Source organism: Primulina eburnea, chromosome 15, assembly GCF_022965805.1.
Source record: "Primulina eburnea isolate SZY01 chromosome 15, ASM2296580v1, whole genome shotgun sequence".
Classification (NCBI taxonomy): Eukaryota; Viridiplantae; Streptophyta; class Magnoliopsida; order Lamiales; family Gesneriaceae; genus Primulina; species Primulina eburnea.
In genome coordinates this window covers 886,689-902,747 of record NC_133115.1, presented here as the reverse complement: position 1 = coordinate 902,747, position 16,059 = coordinate 886,689, and the positions used below count along the sequence as shown (strand labels likewise).

The 16,059-nt window shown below is 35.9% G+C and overlaps 3 protein-coding genes and 1 non-coding gene across 4 annotated transcripts; 2 read left to right on the top strand and 2 right to left on the bottom strand.

The window, feature by feature from the left end:
• Nucleotides 1–1,852: 1,852 nt before the first annotated feature.
• TRNAG-GCC (transfer RNA glycine (anticodon GCC)) lies at nucleotides 1,853–1,923 on the bottom strand. The gene has a single exon. It is a non-coding gene; the product is annotated as a tRNA-Gly (tRNA).
• Nucleotides 1,924–2,783: 860 nt separating this feature from the next.
• On the bottom strand, nucleotides 2,784–6,464 carry LOC140814103 (probable cyclic nucleotide-gated ion channel 14). The gene is made up of 7 exons (XM_073172973.1): nucleotides 6,185–6,464; nucleotides 5,557–6,100; nucleotides 5,036–5,248; nucleotides 4,620–4,921; nucleotides 4,360–4,471; nucleotides 4,040–4,276; nucleotides 2,784–3,735 (listed from the first exon to the last, which is right to left on the bottom strand). The coding sequence occupies exons 1-7, from the start codon at nucleotides 6,211–6,213 to the stop codon at nucleotides 2,998–3,000; spliced, it is 2,175 nt and encodes a 724-aa protein (XP_073029074.1). The 5' UTR covers nucleotides 6,214–6,464; the 3' UTR covers nucleotides 2,784–2,997.
• Nucleotides 6,465–8,334: 1,870 nt separating this feature from the next.
• On the top strand, nucleotides 8,335–9,468 carry LOC140814297 (protein FAR1-RELATED SEQUENCE 5-like). The gene has a single exon (XM_073173238.1). It carries the CDS (start codon nucleotides 8,335–8,337, stop codon nucleotides 9,466–9,468), a length of 1,134 nt encoding a protein of 377 aa, XP_073029339.1.
• A 45-nt stretch (nucleotides 9,469–9,513) lies between these two features.
• On the top strand, nucleotides 9,514–10,482 carry LOC140814292 (protein FAR1-RELATED SEQUENCE 5-like). Its single transcript, XM_073173231.1, has 2 exons — nucleotides 9,514–10,424; nucleotides 10,479–10,482. The coding sequence occupies exons 1-2, from the start codon at nucleotides 9,514–9,516 to the stop codon at nucleotides 10,480–10,482; spliced, it is 915 nt and encodes a 304-aa protein (XP_073029332.1).
• Nucleotides 10,483–16,059: the final 5,577 nt, after the last annotated feature.

Below are 16,059 nucleotides of genomic sequence, written 5' to 3'. Positions count from 1 at the left end.
ATAATTTCAAAGCATATCAAAACGTAACAAAACTTACGTCTAGCTGAAGTCTGCGTCGATAGGAATATAGTACTGTAGTCGGATTTAAAAACAGACGGACGGATCGCTCGTAAATCTCAAATCTCTCGTTAAAGAAAGTTGAAGCTTTTCCCTCGATTTTCCTTTTTACCGATTCAAGGAAAGAAGTTTAGTGTGTGTGTATATATATATATATATATATATATATATATATATATATATATATATATAGGCACACACACACACACGTACGGTTCATATAAGGGCAAATGGCTTGTTCTTGTTTTGCATGCCGCGCGCATATGCGCGCCCAAAGCCCGCACATATGCGCCTGGCTTTCTGCTCGGATTTTCTAAATTTATCAACTCGCGCATATGCGCGCACTCGCCTCGCGCATATGCGCGAGACCAGGGGCGGATTTAGTGTAGGGCGAACGGGGGCCACGACCCCCCCAAAAAAATTTAAAAAAATTTTTTAGCGACGGTTTTATCAACAACCGTCGCTATATGGCGGCCACGGCCTCCCCAAATATTTTAAAAAAATTTTTTAGCGACGGTTATATAGAAACTGTCGCGGTTTAGCGACCGTTTTACAAAAACCGTCGCAAATTCCGCGACGGTTTATTGTAACCGTCGCCATATTGCGACGGTTTTAGAGAAAACCGTCGCAAAGGTGGCCCCCCAATGCCAAAATCCTAGATCTGCCCCTGCGCAAGACCTACTGTCTCGGCATTTTTCGAAAACACTTCCCCGCGCATATGCGCGCCTCTCCCGGCGCACATGCGCCAACTTCTCTGGAATTTGCATCTTGGTTACTAAACCTCCTCGCGCATATGCGCGAGGTTCTCTGCCTCTAGGCTTGGTCTTGCGCGCATATGTGCACATCTTTTCGCGCATGTGCGCGCACTTCTCTGCCCGTACACTTCACTTGCTCACCACGTGATATCACATGCTACTCAATCCAAGTCTCAGGACATTCTTTCATACTTACATTAATTTGTCGATAATTAATCTCAAATCACCGAAATATTGATCCATATTCTTACAAAATAACTTCTTTATAAATTGTCTAAAATTTTAAAAATATTCTTATACATCTTTTGTAAATTCTAAGTTATTTCAACAAAATGTACGTAAGCTTTCAATATTATTTTTAAATTAACTTAAAAATAAAATGAATAAATTATTTGGCAGAATATTACCTACACATATATACACTTTATCTATACTATATTATTATAATAATATTTAGAATAAATAATTGTGATGTTAACGTTAATTTTTTAAAATACCAACATCACCTCTCTAAAATTATAAATGTACACTATTTTTATTTAATAAAAAAATTATTATATTAAATTTATAAATTTCCTTTATCACTAACATACTTTTCAAAATTTTTAAAATATTAAAATATTTTATTTATTCTTTATCCAAACTTTAGAATTTTATGATTATATAATTCTTAATATAAAAAATCCTTAAGTTAAAAATAAATAAATAAATATAACAGAAAATATATCACATAGCCAAGGGCATTAGTATATTTTAAGATTCTAAAAAGATTAAAAAATAATTGCAGCATATATTTAATACAAGTATTTTAGAAACCATAAGTCAAAAATTTAAAAAGTAAAGGGTATATTTTAAGATTCTAAAAAGATTAAAAAATAATTTGCAGCATATATTTAATACAAGTATTTTAGAAACCATAAGTCAAAAATTTAAAAAGTAAAGGGCTAAGATGCGCCTGTAGAAAGTCGTCTTTCAATCGGACGGTTGTGGAGACCCAATCACCACTGACGGCGCAGACTAATCCTCACAGCCAACTTTAATGCACCAGCCGGGAATCGAACCCGGGTCTGTACCGTGGCAGGGTACTATTCTACCACTAGACCACTGGTGCTATTTTGCTTATTTTGGGGACTTCAATATTTTTATATATAATATTATATAGACTTCGATTTTTATTTTCCTCGAAGTGAAAACCCATAGCAACATAATTAGACGATATATCATTTCAAAGATAGTATTATTTTACAAATCTCTTGTATTTGTCAAAAAGTTCTGCTAAATTAATAATGAAAATGAGAGATTCCATTGACATTTTCAAAATATTTATGAGCCTCTTTTCATATCTCTAGCTTTCTTGTTATATATATGATAATAGAAAGTTTCAATTTTTTGGTACAAGAAAATATTGTTTTTAGAACTCGATATCTATCTTAAACTTTGACCTTGGTATTAGTTGAGACGTAAACCTCTGTGGAACCATCTCAGATTTTGATTAACTACGCGAGTTGTTTTACGGTTTAAAATTCTTGAGTTACACCATTACCATCATCTATAATTTTTGGTGAAACGACAAGCAAGCAGTTCTACAAAATTTCAATTACAATTACAGTCACAAGACTATATTTGAATTTTAGAAGAAAAACCATTGCACTAATAAAAAATGCACAGAATCACTGTGTTTCAAGAACGAAGTTCAACAATTGACTCGACCATAGTAACATGTAAGTTGTATCATCACTTTACCAAAAATTGTGGTCATTTTTCAAAAATAAATATACAATATTTACCCGATATATTGAAGCCCGGATCTTTTTAGCACGCATGTAGAATCATTTCTGAAATTTAACGGCGACAGAAAGCAAAACTTTCAATCCATGTTTCCAGGCGAGCTGTACAGTAAAAATATGTAAAATCCTTTTCGTTCACTACCATCGTTTTCGTAAATAAAAGAGTAGAAATTTCACTCAACTATGAATCTTCTTTAGCATAGAGAAAAAACTAAGAAATGTAGTTTGATGCTCTGAAGGGGAGATAGATTAAAAAAGCATGCAAACTCGACACTCGCAGACGACTTCAGACGATTCCTGTAAAAATTCTTCTGATCTACGGACTCATAACGGTGTATATTCATCAATGATTCTGGGCTATTTGACTACCCTTTAATCTTTGACAATGTAGAGTTCAACTAGTCATCATCAGCCTCAGCTGAAAAATCGGGCTCTTCTGGCTTCGGCAGCTTTGGTAATTCGACATCTTTGATCTTCTGAGCTCCTTTCCTCGTATTTGCAGCGAATCTTGAAGCTAATCTAGTGACTCCCAATTGCTGCTTTGTTTGAAAACTGTTCGCCGATGCGTATTGGTCCTCGTGATCCTCGTTTTCAACTGTCTCAACAGGGAGTTCTACGTCAGGGGACAAAGAAAACGACTCCCTCATGCTTAAATCTTTCGCCATCATTCTCTTTTTGCATCGTCTCCAGGCGGCCTGAATGAAACAGGCTGCCCAGGCTCTCCAGTGATGAGAGTAATAACGAAAAGTATGCTGGAGCTTCTTGCTGTGGAGTCGCCTGAACTGATTTGCAACAAACCTGAGGTCTTCTGCTCTCAGTGCAAATGCTTCCACTTCAGTAAGCGATCTCACGGTTCTTGTGGAAGAAGGCAAGTTGAGGGTTGACCTTGGAAGCAATGCCCATGCGAGCAGTTCCTCTCCGCAAAAGTCGCCTGGCTTCAAAGTTGTCGAGTTGAAGAATCCTGTTCGACCTCCATTTGTTGTTGAGCTCTCGAGCGTACCTCTAATAATGAAGAGCATCTCTGTAACGGGATCACCCTCACGGACAATGTACGTGCCTTGAGTGCTTAAGGATGACACTAGGCGCTCGCATATTGCATCAAGAAGTTGATCATCCATTTGTGAGAAGAAAGGAACCTGAAACGATGAATAACAGATGTGAATTCATCATACCAGAGCATACGAAAGAAACCAAGCATTCATCGTTGTAAGGAACAATATTATATTCGACCATTATGCTACGGAGGACGATTAAAAAAAATCAGGGCTATCCAAATGTTATCTGTCGACCATTATGCTATGAAGGACGATGGAAACAATAGCTGCTACCTAACACATATAACAGGAACAGGAGCAAAACTCGAAGCTTTAACAGCCAATCAAGTGATTTCTGTACATACGATCTGTGAAATTGAAAGAGATAAACAAACAAAAATCTTACACGTCGAACAAGATCTAAACAAAGGTGACATTGAATATCACGCCGAAGATCTGCTGGCAAAGCTTGTAGGATAGACTCTTCGTTAACCCCTCTTGTTGTAAGCCATTTGTACTGTGTGAAACGTCTCACTCGTTGTTGTAAGTTTTCAGGTAATTGGCGATGCCTCATCCATTCCTCAGTGTCACGACGCTTAAGTCTCCACTCCTCAAGCCTCACAGTGATAGATTGCAGATAGGTCTAAATAGAAAAAAAGGACTAAGAATTAATGTGAAATCACACAAAGACAAGATTTTTTAATATGAAGATTGATTCTTGGAAACCTGCATATTTCCGATTAAATGGGCAAAAAGAACAAGACCCACGATGGCTATTAGTATAGCAAATAATGTTTCGCCAACGAATGTGCTTGTTGTCAATGTCTGACCGTAAGAACTGCCATGATGTAGAACAAAAATGTACTCAAAATTGCTAATTACAAAGAAAAATAGCAGTAAACCAGCCACATTTCTACAAGATTTATAAAAAACGATGAGATTTTCATGCCACCAACTCAAAAATTTGGAAATAAAATCCATCATACCTTAGGTTTTGCAAACCCCACCATAGGCAATAGAAGTACTTCTCCAAGAATTTAGATGATACCACGTTGTTTCCAATAGCATTTCCAAATATTCCATAATTGAAAAATGTAGTATTACCAGGATTGCAGTTCTTGAAAACAAGTGTACTTTGTACCCACTGTGACCGATCAGTATGGTTCAAAGTACCACAATCAAGAAAACTAAGGGAGCATCCGGTGCTATTCAATTCATTCCTGCAAGCTGATTTCAGACACGTTGCATGTCTCTCAATTGATAATACATACCAAGAAGCCCCCAAGACCTGCAAAAGTAAGCTAAGTTGTTAACTTAAAAAAGAAACCCTGTTTTTGAGGTGAGTAGTAAATTTAAATATTTCAACTCTGAAAATTTGTCATGGTGAAAAATGGGGATGTACATGGCTTGCTAACATGTAGAGCAACAAGTTATATGCAGCACCAGCCCAGGCGGTCTTTGTAACGACTCCTGTCGCTTTAATAATCTGAGAACTTAGTGGGAAAATCAAGTATAATCTCGGAATATACTGGAGCAGAACGATCAGTACTAGAGCATTATTGGTATGATCAGCATGGGAGCTTCTAATTGCAGGTAGTATGGACCATATCACAATCTGTAACAATAGCTTCCCATCAAATTTCTTGTTTACCGACGTATTTGGCCGAGATAATAATTAATTACAAAATTTTAAAAATTGAAAAAAAAACACTTGAACCTTATCTCTTTTTCAGATTTTTTACCTGCCTAATACAACTAATTTATTCGATCAGCACATACAGCAGGCACCGAATATCATTTTCTCCAACTTTATATGTAGATAAATAGTACACAAAATGATCACAAACAAACCAGAACATCAAATTGATTCAACTTGCGAAGGCTTTACAACAGCTAATCAACACCATGAAGAAAAAAAGTAACCTGAGGAAGAGGCAGAGCTGCAATGGCATCTATAAAAAATTCGGACTTCAGATATCTCTTTCCTATCTTATTCAGATCCATAACAAGTTCACCTTTGCCAAACACCCTTGAGCTAGGAGATACATATGCGGTCCTAAACTTTATGACAGTGTGCAAGAAATAAAAAACATCGGCCACTGTCCGAAAGCAAGTGATAATTATCCCCAAATTGAGGTCTGTTTGCATACATGAGGAAGTATCCAGATTCAACACAGATGGGAGGTAGAAAAATAAGGGATCCACAAAGAGTGCAACCAAACAAAAAAACAAGAAAATCCTGTTCCATTTCAAGACAAGTTCACTCTCTGGATCCAAGATTGTCTTTTTCTCCGGTTCTTGGCCTTCTGGAAAAACCTTTGACCTACCCAATATCTTGTCTCCATATCCACCTTCAGATTTCCCTAAATTGCCAAAATTTTTATACAAGGGCAGTTGCTTCTCATTGTGTTGGGCATCATTTTTGTCCCGGAAAACTTCAGGATTTTGTTTTTCTCCGTTTACAAACCTACAAAAAGAAATTACTTGAACCCATCAATCAACTTCTAATGAAACTTGGAACAAATATACACAAAATGGGCGCAAACCTCACCTCACTAACTTATCTTTCTTGAACTGCATGCCTAATTCTCGTCAAGAAATATCCACCAAGTCCCAGCCAGCTGCTCCTATATCACCATTTGTGCACTTCGAAAGCATTTCAAGAAAGAAATGATTGTGAAATGGAAAACAAAAAAATTCCCAAGTTCAAGACTTTGTCGAATTTCAGAAATTTTAAAGGCTGCAAGTGGGAAAATGGGTGCCCAAATCCTCAAAATGTCTTTTTGTGGATGAGTTGGAGGCTAATTCTGTATGTGGTTGACTCTTACTCAAAAACCACGCATGCCTGTGAAAAGAACAGCTAATTTCAGTTGTTCATTTATTAATCTGTGCATTATTTTGATTTACGGTGGATGCTTTAAATTATTGATTCTAAATTCATTTAATTTGTTTGTGAATTTAATTTAGATTGTGTTTGAATACATAAATTTAAAAAATATTAATTTTTTATATATAATTTTAGAAAAACAAGATTATAAATTTTAAATTCATAATTTCATATTTATATAATTACACTGAATTTCAAGTTCACCCAATAATTGAGACAATCAAAATCTATTTTAATTTGTATAACAACGTGTAAATAAGTAAATAGTAAATTTAAAATTTCATGACTTATGGATTTAAAATTTTATCTATTATTTCATTGTTAACAATAAAAATACAAACAAAATCAATAGATTTCAAATCCGTTCATCCTAATGCATCCTTATATTATTTTTAAATTCATCCCATCCATTACATTCTATTTCTTCATTTGTGCCCAAAACAAAAACTAAAATTTTGTGCTTCAAAGTTTCAAATTTTTTTTTATTGGGTTTCTTTGTAACTACATTTGTTTTGTTTTGTTTTTTTTTTTTTTTTTTGATAAAAACTACATTTGTTAGTTAATTAGGCTGTCCATTTTAATTTGGAAGTTGAATCTATATTTTATTATATTTTGCCAAAATTTGTCCCAAATTAATTAGCATGATTTAGGAAATCTGCCAGCTTGTTAGGCTCCAAATCATTTTTATTTTCTTTCAACATATAATTTGACAAAGGTTTGAAATCAGAGAATCAATTTTAACTCATTTCCCTCAGTAAATGAATAATCAAATAATTTGTTATGGTCATTATAAATACTCAATAAGTTTTGTATTAGCAAATATTTCGGAGAATCATTGCGAAAAATGATTTATTAAAGCTCATATATACTTGTTTCATCAAACGTTTGACTCGTTTATATAAAATATTAAATATTATGTTATATATATATATATATATATATATATATATATATAGAGGGATGATACCCTGCACCCTTGGGTGCAGGATATCCGTGGGCGACAGCATGTGCATTTTTTTTTAAAAAAAAATTGTAACCGGAATTAGCGACGGTTTGTTACAAACCGTCGCTAATTGTCTACTGTTTAAAAAAAAATAGCCGGACATAGCGACGGTTTGTGATCGCTAAATGTCTAATTTTTAAAAAAAATAACCGGACATAGCGACGGTTTTTTACAAACCGTCGCTAAATGTCTACTTTCTAAAAAAAATTACCGGACATAGCGACGGTTTATTACAAACCGTCGCTAAATGTCTAATTTTTTAGACAAAACCCCTCCAACCTAGCGCCCCACACAGAAAAGTAAACTCGATTTCACCCAAATCTCGTGCGCCTCAAAACCTAGCGCCCCACAACACACAATTAATTTTTTTTCTTGATCTCGTGCGCGTCAAATCCCAAGGTAACTCGATGTTGTTCGAAAATTTCTCACTTTCGGTAGAATTTGTGCGTGAATGCTCGTAACATCGATTCCTTTATGGACTCTTCTCAATTTGTGCGTGAATGCTCCTAAAATCGATTCATTTAGTTTGTTTCCTACCTATGGAATGGCATTATATGCTCTTTTATTAGCCATAGTATTAGACTGATGTTAGATGTTAACCATATTTGGATGTATGCATCTTTTCTGCAATGTCCATTGCCTAATTACTTCACAGTTTACTTGAAACCTCACAATTTTAATGAATAAAAAGGAATTTCAATATCTAAGCAAAATTAATTTTGTTCATTTCATATTGTAGAATGGAAGAAAACAGCGGCGATGAACTGTCGTACATTCCCCAAGTTGGAGACAATCAAAGCCAGAAATAGGTATGAAATTAGAATCTTTAGAGGAGGCGTTTTCGTTCTACAACCAATACGCACGAGAATCTGGTTTTAGTGCGAGAATGAGCAATAGCAAAAAAAGTAAGAAAACAAATGAAGTTATCTGGAAAAAATTTGTATGCTTTAAAGAAGGACATACAGATGCAATAAGATGGAGTAAACAATCAAAAAGTGATGAACCAGTAAAGGAAAGAGCTCGTGGTGAGATTAGAACTGGATGTAAGTCAAAGATTTCAGTTGTGAAGGAACAAACTGGTGTAGGTTGGGTTGTTAGTACCTTCGTAGAAAGTCATAATCATCCACTATCAACTCCTTCAAAGGTGCATTTGTTACGCTCACATCGTACTGTTTCTGCAGCAAAGAAAGCACTAACTCAACAGTTTGCTGAAGCGAATGTACCTACTTGTCAACAAATGCGATTGTTTGAAATAGAGTCTGGAGGGCCTGAACATGTAGGTTGCACGGAAAGAGATATAAGAAACTACGAGAAAACGCTTAGGGATGAGCACAAGGGTATTGATGCCGAAACATTGATTGATTTCTTTCTGTCTGAGAAAGACAAGAGTTCAACTTTCTTTTTTGATTACGAGACAGATTCAGACAATAGATTTATTCGTTGTTTTTGGGCGGATCCTGTGTCACGGAGGGCATACACTGCATTTGGTGATGTAGTGGTGTTTGATACAACATATAACACCAACAAATATGGGATGATTTTTGCACCATTTGTAGGAGTTAATCATCATCATCAAACCATTGTTTTCGGTTGTGGATTTTTGAGTGATGAGAAAACTGATTCCTTTGCTTGGTTGCTTAATAAGTTTCTAGAAGCCATGCCTAAAGGAGCACCAAACTTGATCATAACTGACCAGGATCCTGCTATGACGAAAGCCATTGGTGAAGTTTTCCCTAAAACAATTCATCGATATTGTTTGTGGCACATTCTAAACAAATTCCCAGATAAATTGAACCCGACGACTTTTCGTGACCACTATCAAAGCATAAAAAATGTCATTGTACATTCTACGACTTCTATTGAATTTGAGAGATCATGGGAAGAGGTTATGAATTGTGCTGACTTGGTAGAAAATGATTGGCTGTCATTGATATATGAGTTGTGACATAAGTGGGTGCCGGCATATTTCAACCATGTATTTTCTGCTGGAATGTCAAGTAGCCAGAGGTTTGAAAGTTCACATTCATTTTTCAAGAAGTACGTATGTAGCAATAACTCGTTGATGGATTTCGTAATTCGTTTCAATAAGGCACTTCGACACCAAAGACACAATGAGTTAGTTGCCGATCATACTGATTTGAACGAGCGGCCGAAGGTTAAATCGAACTGGTCAATGGAATTGCAAATGGTGAATGTATACACGAAAAACAAATGGTTGGAGTTTCAAAATGAAATTAGTCTGAGTCATGGTTATTATGTGCAACAAGCATCTATTGGAATTGAGTTTGTGGTTTACAATATCATTAATTTTCAAGGTTCTTCTTCTGCCAAACATAGGCTGCTTACGCATGACATACAAAGAGACGATATATCATGTAGTTGCATGAAATTTCAATTTGAGGGTATTCCGTGCAGGCATATATTAGCATTTTTTCGTATCAACCAAGTTTTCCACTTACCTGATCAGTATATACTCAAATGGTGGACAAAAGATGCAAAGATTGGCGTACATTACACTATGGCTGAGCAAAATGTGGTTGACGATCCAGAAAAGTGTTTGATGTCTAGACATATGAGGCTATCTTGTAAAGCCTCAGCTTTAATTGATGTTGCATCTTTCAGTGATGAGGGGACAAAATTTTTGACTGAGCAGTTTGATTCTATTGATAGCAAAATGAAGGAGATGAATATTAATAGAACATTACGCAGTGAAATTCAAAGTAGGAGAAGCTTGGATGGAGCCATTGGTATCATTGATCCTTCTGAAATTAGAACAAAAGGACGTGGGAAGAGACTAAAATCATCGAAGGAGAAGTCAACATCAAGGGACAGACGGTGTCGTGGATGCGAGCGTCGAGGCGTGTTACATGACAAACGTAACTGTCCAAATTTGAAAGACGGGTATGTATTGATTAATTTTTTGAGAAGTTAATAATTTCTTTAATATTACTACAGATGACAAAGTTCATTTAACAGGTCAACCGTAAAAAATGATAACACTGATGAGAACTCAGATGAAGAAGATTTTGGCTCAATACATGGTAACTCAAATACATAAATTATTTTATGCATTTAAATTTTGTTTATTTCATAATTTTTTTGTGATCATCGTGTACATAATTGCAGGTAGTACAAACATCTGGACAACTGGAATGGGCTTTGATGACTGAAATTAATCTGTATGAAGTTATGTTTTTGGTGCTGGTGCTTGTATGATATTAACTTTTGATTACGTATTACCGGGGTATGCCCCGAGTAGTTGTATATTGTGTTTGTGGAGGATCGTTGTTGTGATTGTGCCTGGTTGGCATTGTTTCGTATTGGATGTTTGTTGATGGTTTTGATTTAGTCGTTTTGGTTATTTTATATTTTTCCGGTATGCCCTATTTACGGGGAGGTCATGCCGAAATTTCTATTGGGCCAAGAATTTCGTATTGCATTGTTTCTGTTGTGATTTTTCCTGGTTGGCATTTCTATTCATTCCTTTATGCTAAAATATGGACAGTTTTATTAATGATAGCATCCCATAAACTGTTTTTTTTTTTAAAAAATACATGTGTTTCTCTTCAAGTTTAACATGAAGCTTATCGTGTGATTTAAAGATTCGTCAATTCTGCGGCTGATTCGCCCAGACACTGCATATATTAATTATATCGATGCCGTTTAGGGATTGATTCATTCCTATCGACTGAGATTCGATATATTTATAATTATCCAGACATCGGGATCCCTAGGTTAGAGTTGAGTCGAGTCTGAGACGACGCGTCGGTTGAGTTGAGTCTGATACGACATGTTGATTTACATTGTTTATATCATTCATGATTATTGAATGTTTGATATTGATTTATGTTTCTGATTTGAGACATGTTATGAGTAATTCGTATATGCTTTCGTATATGCTTTTATATGATTGCATGTGTACATTGTTTATACTGGGATATTTATATCTCACCGGAGTTATCCGGCTGTTGTCTTGTTTTGTATGTGTGCATGACAACAGGTGGGGCTGGATCAGGGTCAAGAAGAGGATGAGCGAAGATTAGATAGCGTGGAGATCCGGGCTTCGATGCAACATAGGATTCAGCACTGATATGTAGTTGAACCTAGTTGAACTCTTGTAGATAACACAAGATTTGTATGTTCATGTTTAATATGTAATTAGAGTAAATTACATTACGTTTCCGCTTTGTATTTTTTTAAAAAAAATTAGACCCTGTTTTATAATTGATTAATTAGTCCCAATAATGATTAAGAACTTGATTAGCGTCCGGGTCCCCACAACAGAAATGCACATGTGGGCGACAGCTCAGCTGTCGCCCACGGATACCCTGCACCCAAGGGTGCAGGGTATCATCCCTCATATATATATATATATATATATATATATATATATATATATATATATATATATATATATATATATATATATATATATATGGATTTATCTTCCACATATTATATATGTCTACTAAATTGAACAATATATACAAACTTTTTTCGTTCGACTTCATTACACCAACATCATTTTATATGTTATCCTTAAAAAATAAATGAGAAAAATCGACAAAATTGCACCCACTATTTACACCAAAATCACATGCACACATCTTCTCCTCTACTATTGATAGATGTCGTTTTTAAATATTTTATTGTGTCATTGTTAGTTTCATTCTTGCATGATTCTAATATGTTGAGTAATTTTTAGGTCCTTTTTATTCATATTATACATAGTGTTTGTCCCTCACATGTTGTAATGCCCGGAAATTTAATCCTAGTAATTTATAATTATTGATATATAATTTGATATGATTATGAAAGGATTAATCGGGACACGAAAATAAGACGACATGTAAAATTCGAGGAAGTTGGGCAGAGAGTGTGGCGCCCGAGCGGTGGTTTTTGACCGCCCGAGCGCCAATGTTCAACAGAAATGTGTCTCGGGCAGAAGATGTGGCGCCCGAGCGGTAGAATATTACCGCCCGAGCGCCAAGGGTGCAAGTGAAAATGCTTGGGCAGAAACTTCCGCGCTCGAGCGGTAGTTTCTTACCGCCCGAGCGCGAGTCATGCAAAATGTAGGATTGCCACTTGGGTTGTATGAGCGACGTGTGTGTGTATATATATATATATACATATCAGAATTTCTTCTTAGAAAGGAAAGAGGAAAGAACGAGAGCTTCCGGAAAAGTTACGCTCAATTTGATTTGGTGGAAAATCCGTCCGTCTGATTTTGAATCCGACTTCAGTACTGTATTCCTATCAACGTAGGCTACAACTGGACGTAAGTTTTGCTACGTTTTGACATGTTTTGAAATTAGACTATTGTCAGAATTGAATAGGATTCATATATGATGTTCTTATCATGTTAGAAATTATAGAATCGAAGTCAGATTGAGAAACAGACTGCTTATGAAATTGTTATGATTTTTGGATTCGATTTGACTAAGAATTCATATCAGATATGTATGGTTATTGAGATTATGACTGATATCGATATCTCTTATGAGTTCTGGTATTATATTTGTGATGTTTGAATTGACGGGGTTATCGAGACTGTATTGTTATACCGTTGAAACATCAGTTAATTGATATTGATCGGATTCTGTAGTGATTTCGATTATATCGTGATATGGTCGATATGGAATAGAGTGTGTCTTGACTGGATATCGATCAACATATATTTCGATTTGAATATTGATCAGAACAGGTATTGAATTGAATTAAATATTGATATTATATCTGTTCGTTATTGTTATTACCAGATTGATAATGGACCGAGATAGAGTCGGGAATTCTTCTTCTTCTTCTGAGCGAGGAGATAAAGGTATAAATTAATGTTGAGTTGGGATTGCACAACTCGAGTAAGGTTTGGCTTGAGTTTCCCTAAATCACATACTTGATTTTATTGCATTGACATTTGCAATGAATTGATTGATATACTGGTTCTCTTGAAATATAGATGACAGGTGTTAGACGAGTAGTCTTATGACAGAAGTGCCTGATAGTGGTGGGTTCACCACGGGCACATTGCACGATGTCATGAGATATTGTATTGGCGGAAGTGCCATAGTCTGTCACTGGATAATTGGCTATCGATGTGGATAGAATTATAGCTTCTTCTATTACTGGTGATCATTGCTGTATCGATGTGGATAGAATTATAACTTCTTCTATTACTGTTGATCGATGTTATATCGATGTGGATATAATCGGAGTTTCTTCTATTACTGGTGATCGATACTATACTGATGTGGATAGAAACAGAGCTTCTTCTATTACTGGTGATCGATACTATATCGACGTGGATAGAACTGGAGTCTTTTCTATTACTGTTGGTCGATATGGAATGCCAATGTCTGGAAACCGGGATCCCTAGGCTAGGACTGAGTCTAGTCTAAAACGTGGAGTCACGAGTCTTAGTGACAATTATATCGATTGATATTTATTGATGTTGATTATGTTCCTGAATATGGTTCATGTTCCTTGCTGTTCCTGATATTGGTACATGTTTAGAATATGAGTTATTCTTGATATTGATTATGTTCCTGATTAGGGTACATGTTTAGAATATGATTTATTCTGGTTATTATTTCATGTCATGATTTTGATATGGGATATGATTTTCTGTTATATGCTTTTATATTGTTATATGATTGCATGTATACATGATTTATACTGGGATATTTATATCTCACCGGAGTTATCCGGCTGTTGTCTTGTTTGTATGTGTGCATGACAACAGGTGGGACAGGATAAGGGTCAGGAAGAGAACGAGGCTGGACTAGATAGCGTGGAGATCCGGGCTTCAGAAGTAACTTAGGATTCAGTACTGATATGTAATTGAACCTAGTTGAATTATTGTAGATAACATCAGATTTGTATGTTTATGTTTAATATGTAATTTGAATTTAATTACATTACGTTTCCGCTGTATAATTTAAGGAAAAAAAAAATTTAGACCCTGTTTATTATACTTGATTATTTTTTCCTAAAGACGATTAAGGAATGAATAAACGTCCGGGTCCCCACAACAGGTGGTATCAGAGCTGTAGGTCCTTGAACTATAGCTTCCTTAGCACTGAGATAGAAAAGAGTGAGCGGGGTAGATTGAGTTTCTTACCTGCGTTTGATTGCTAGCATGTGATTGATTATAATGTGGAATTACATTGTGTATGCTAGCATGATATTATGATTTACTGCCTGGATTTACATGGCATATGATTGAATATAATGTTGAAATTACATTGTATATGCTAAGATTTCAGTATGTTTTTATTGTATATCAAGCTACATGTTACCTGAATATCTGAGTTGATTTGGTAATATGTATTATTTGAAACTGGATCAGAACCAATTCTTGATCAGAGGTAAGCTGATCAGGATTGGGATTGAGACAGATTTGTCTCTTGTTACTACTAACGTCTGTGATTATCAGATATTCCTCCTAGAAAGATTCCAGAAAGGGGTAGTACATCGTATGATCAGATGGATGTGTCTGAAACTCTGATGGAAACACAGATGATAAGGTTTCAGTCGTTTCAACCACCGAGTTTGAGGGGTGTTGAGGCACCAGCTGATTGTGAGACTTGGCTGGAGGAGATTGAGATGCTGTTTGAATTTCTGGGATTCACAGATGAGTGCAGAATTAAATTGGTTGGGAATCAACTACGGGAAGTCGCTAGGAGTTGGTGGCTGATAACCCGGGAAGCCATAGCACAGCGTGGTTTCACGATTACGTGGAAACTTTTCAAAGTGGAATTTTATCAAAGGTTTGTACCTCTATCATATCGAGAGGAAAAAAGTGCAGAATTTGCAAATTTGAGGCAGGGTCCATTGAAGATTGATGAATATTTGGCCCATTTCTTCACCTTATTAAAGTTTGGTCCGCAAGTGGCTAGAAATGATACAGCTGTAGCTGATCAGTTTATCAAGGGCTTGAATCCAGAAATACGCACCTTGGTAACTGTGAGACAACCGAGTAATTTTACTGATACTCTGAATCGAGCCAGAAGAGCAGAAATCGTTCTAATGAGACAAAAGGAAGCTTTATATGTTCTTCCAACACCGATACCACAACAACGGCCTTCCAGAATCGAGATTGGCAGTAGCAGTGGTGGAAAGAAAGAGATGTTGAAAGTTCAAAAGAAGCAATTCAAGAAGTTTGGGAGCGGTTCATCTAGCTCCAGTGGCTCTAGTCCGAATTATACTGGAGTTTATTGCAGGAATTGCGGTGGGAGACATTCCCCGGAGCTATGCCATGGAGTGACTGGTCGGTGCAACTTCTGTAAACAGCAAGGACACTTTGCTAGAGTCTGTCCACAGAAAGGTTCCCGAAGATTTCAGGGAGTAGGATCATCTGGGGGTGGTGATCGAGGAACAGACCCAGGACATACTGGATGATACAGTGACATGTACTAATCTTTTATGATTATATTGCATATGTATTGATATATACTAATGCATTATTTACGATTATATTTGACTGAGTTGCATTGATATACGTTGTACCTGTTGAGTCTGTATTTACTGTAGTATTGAT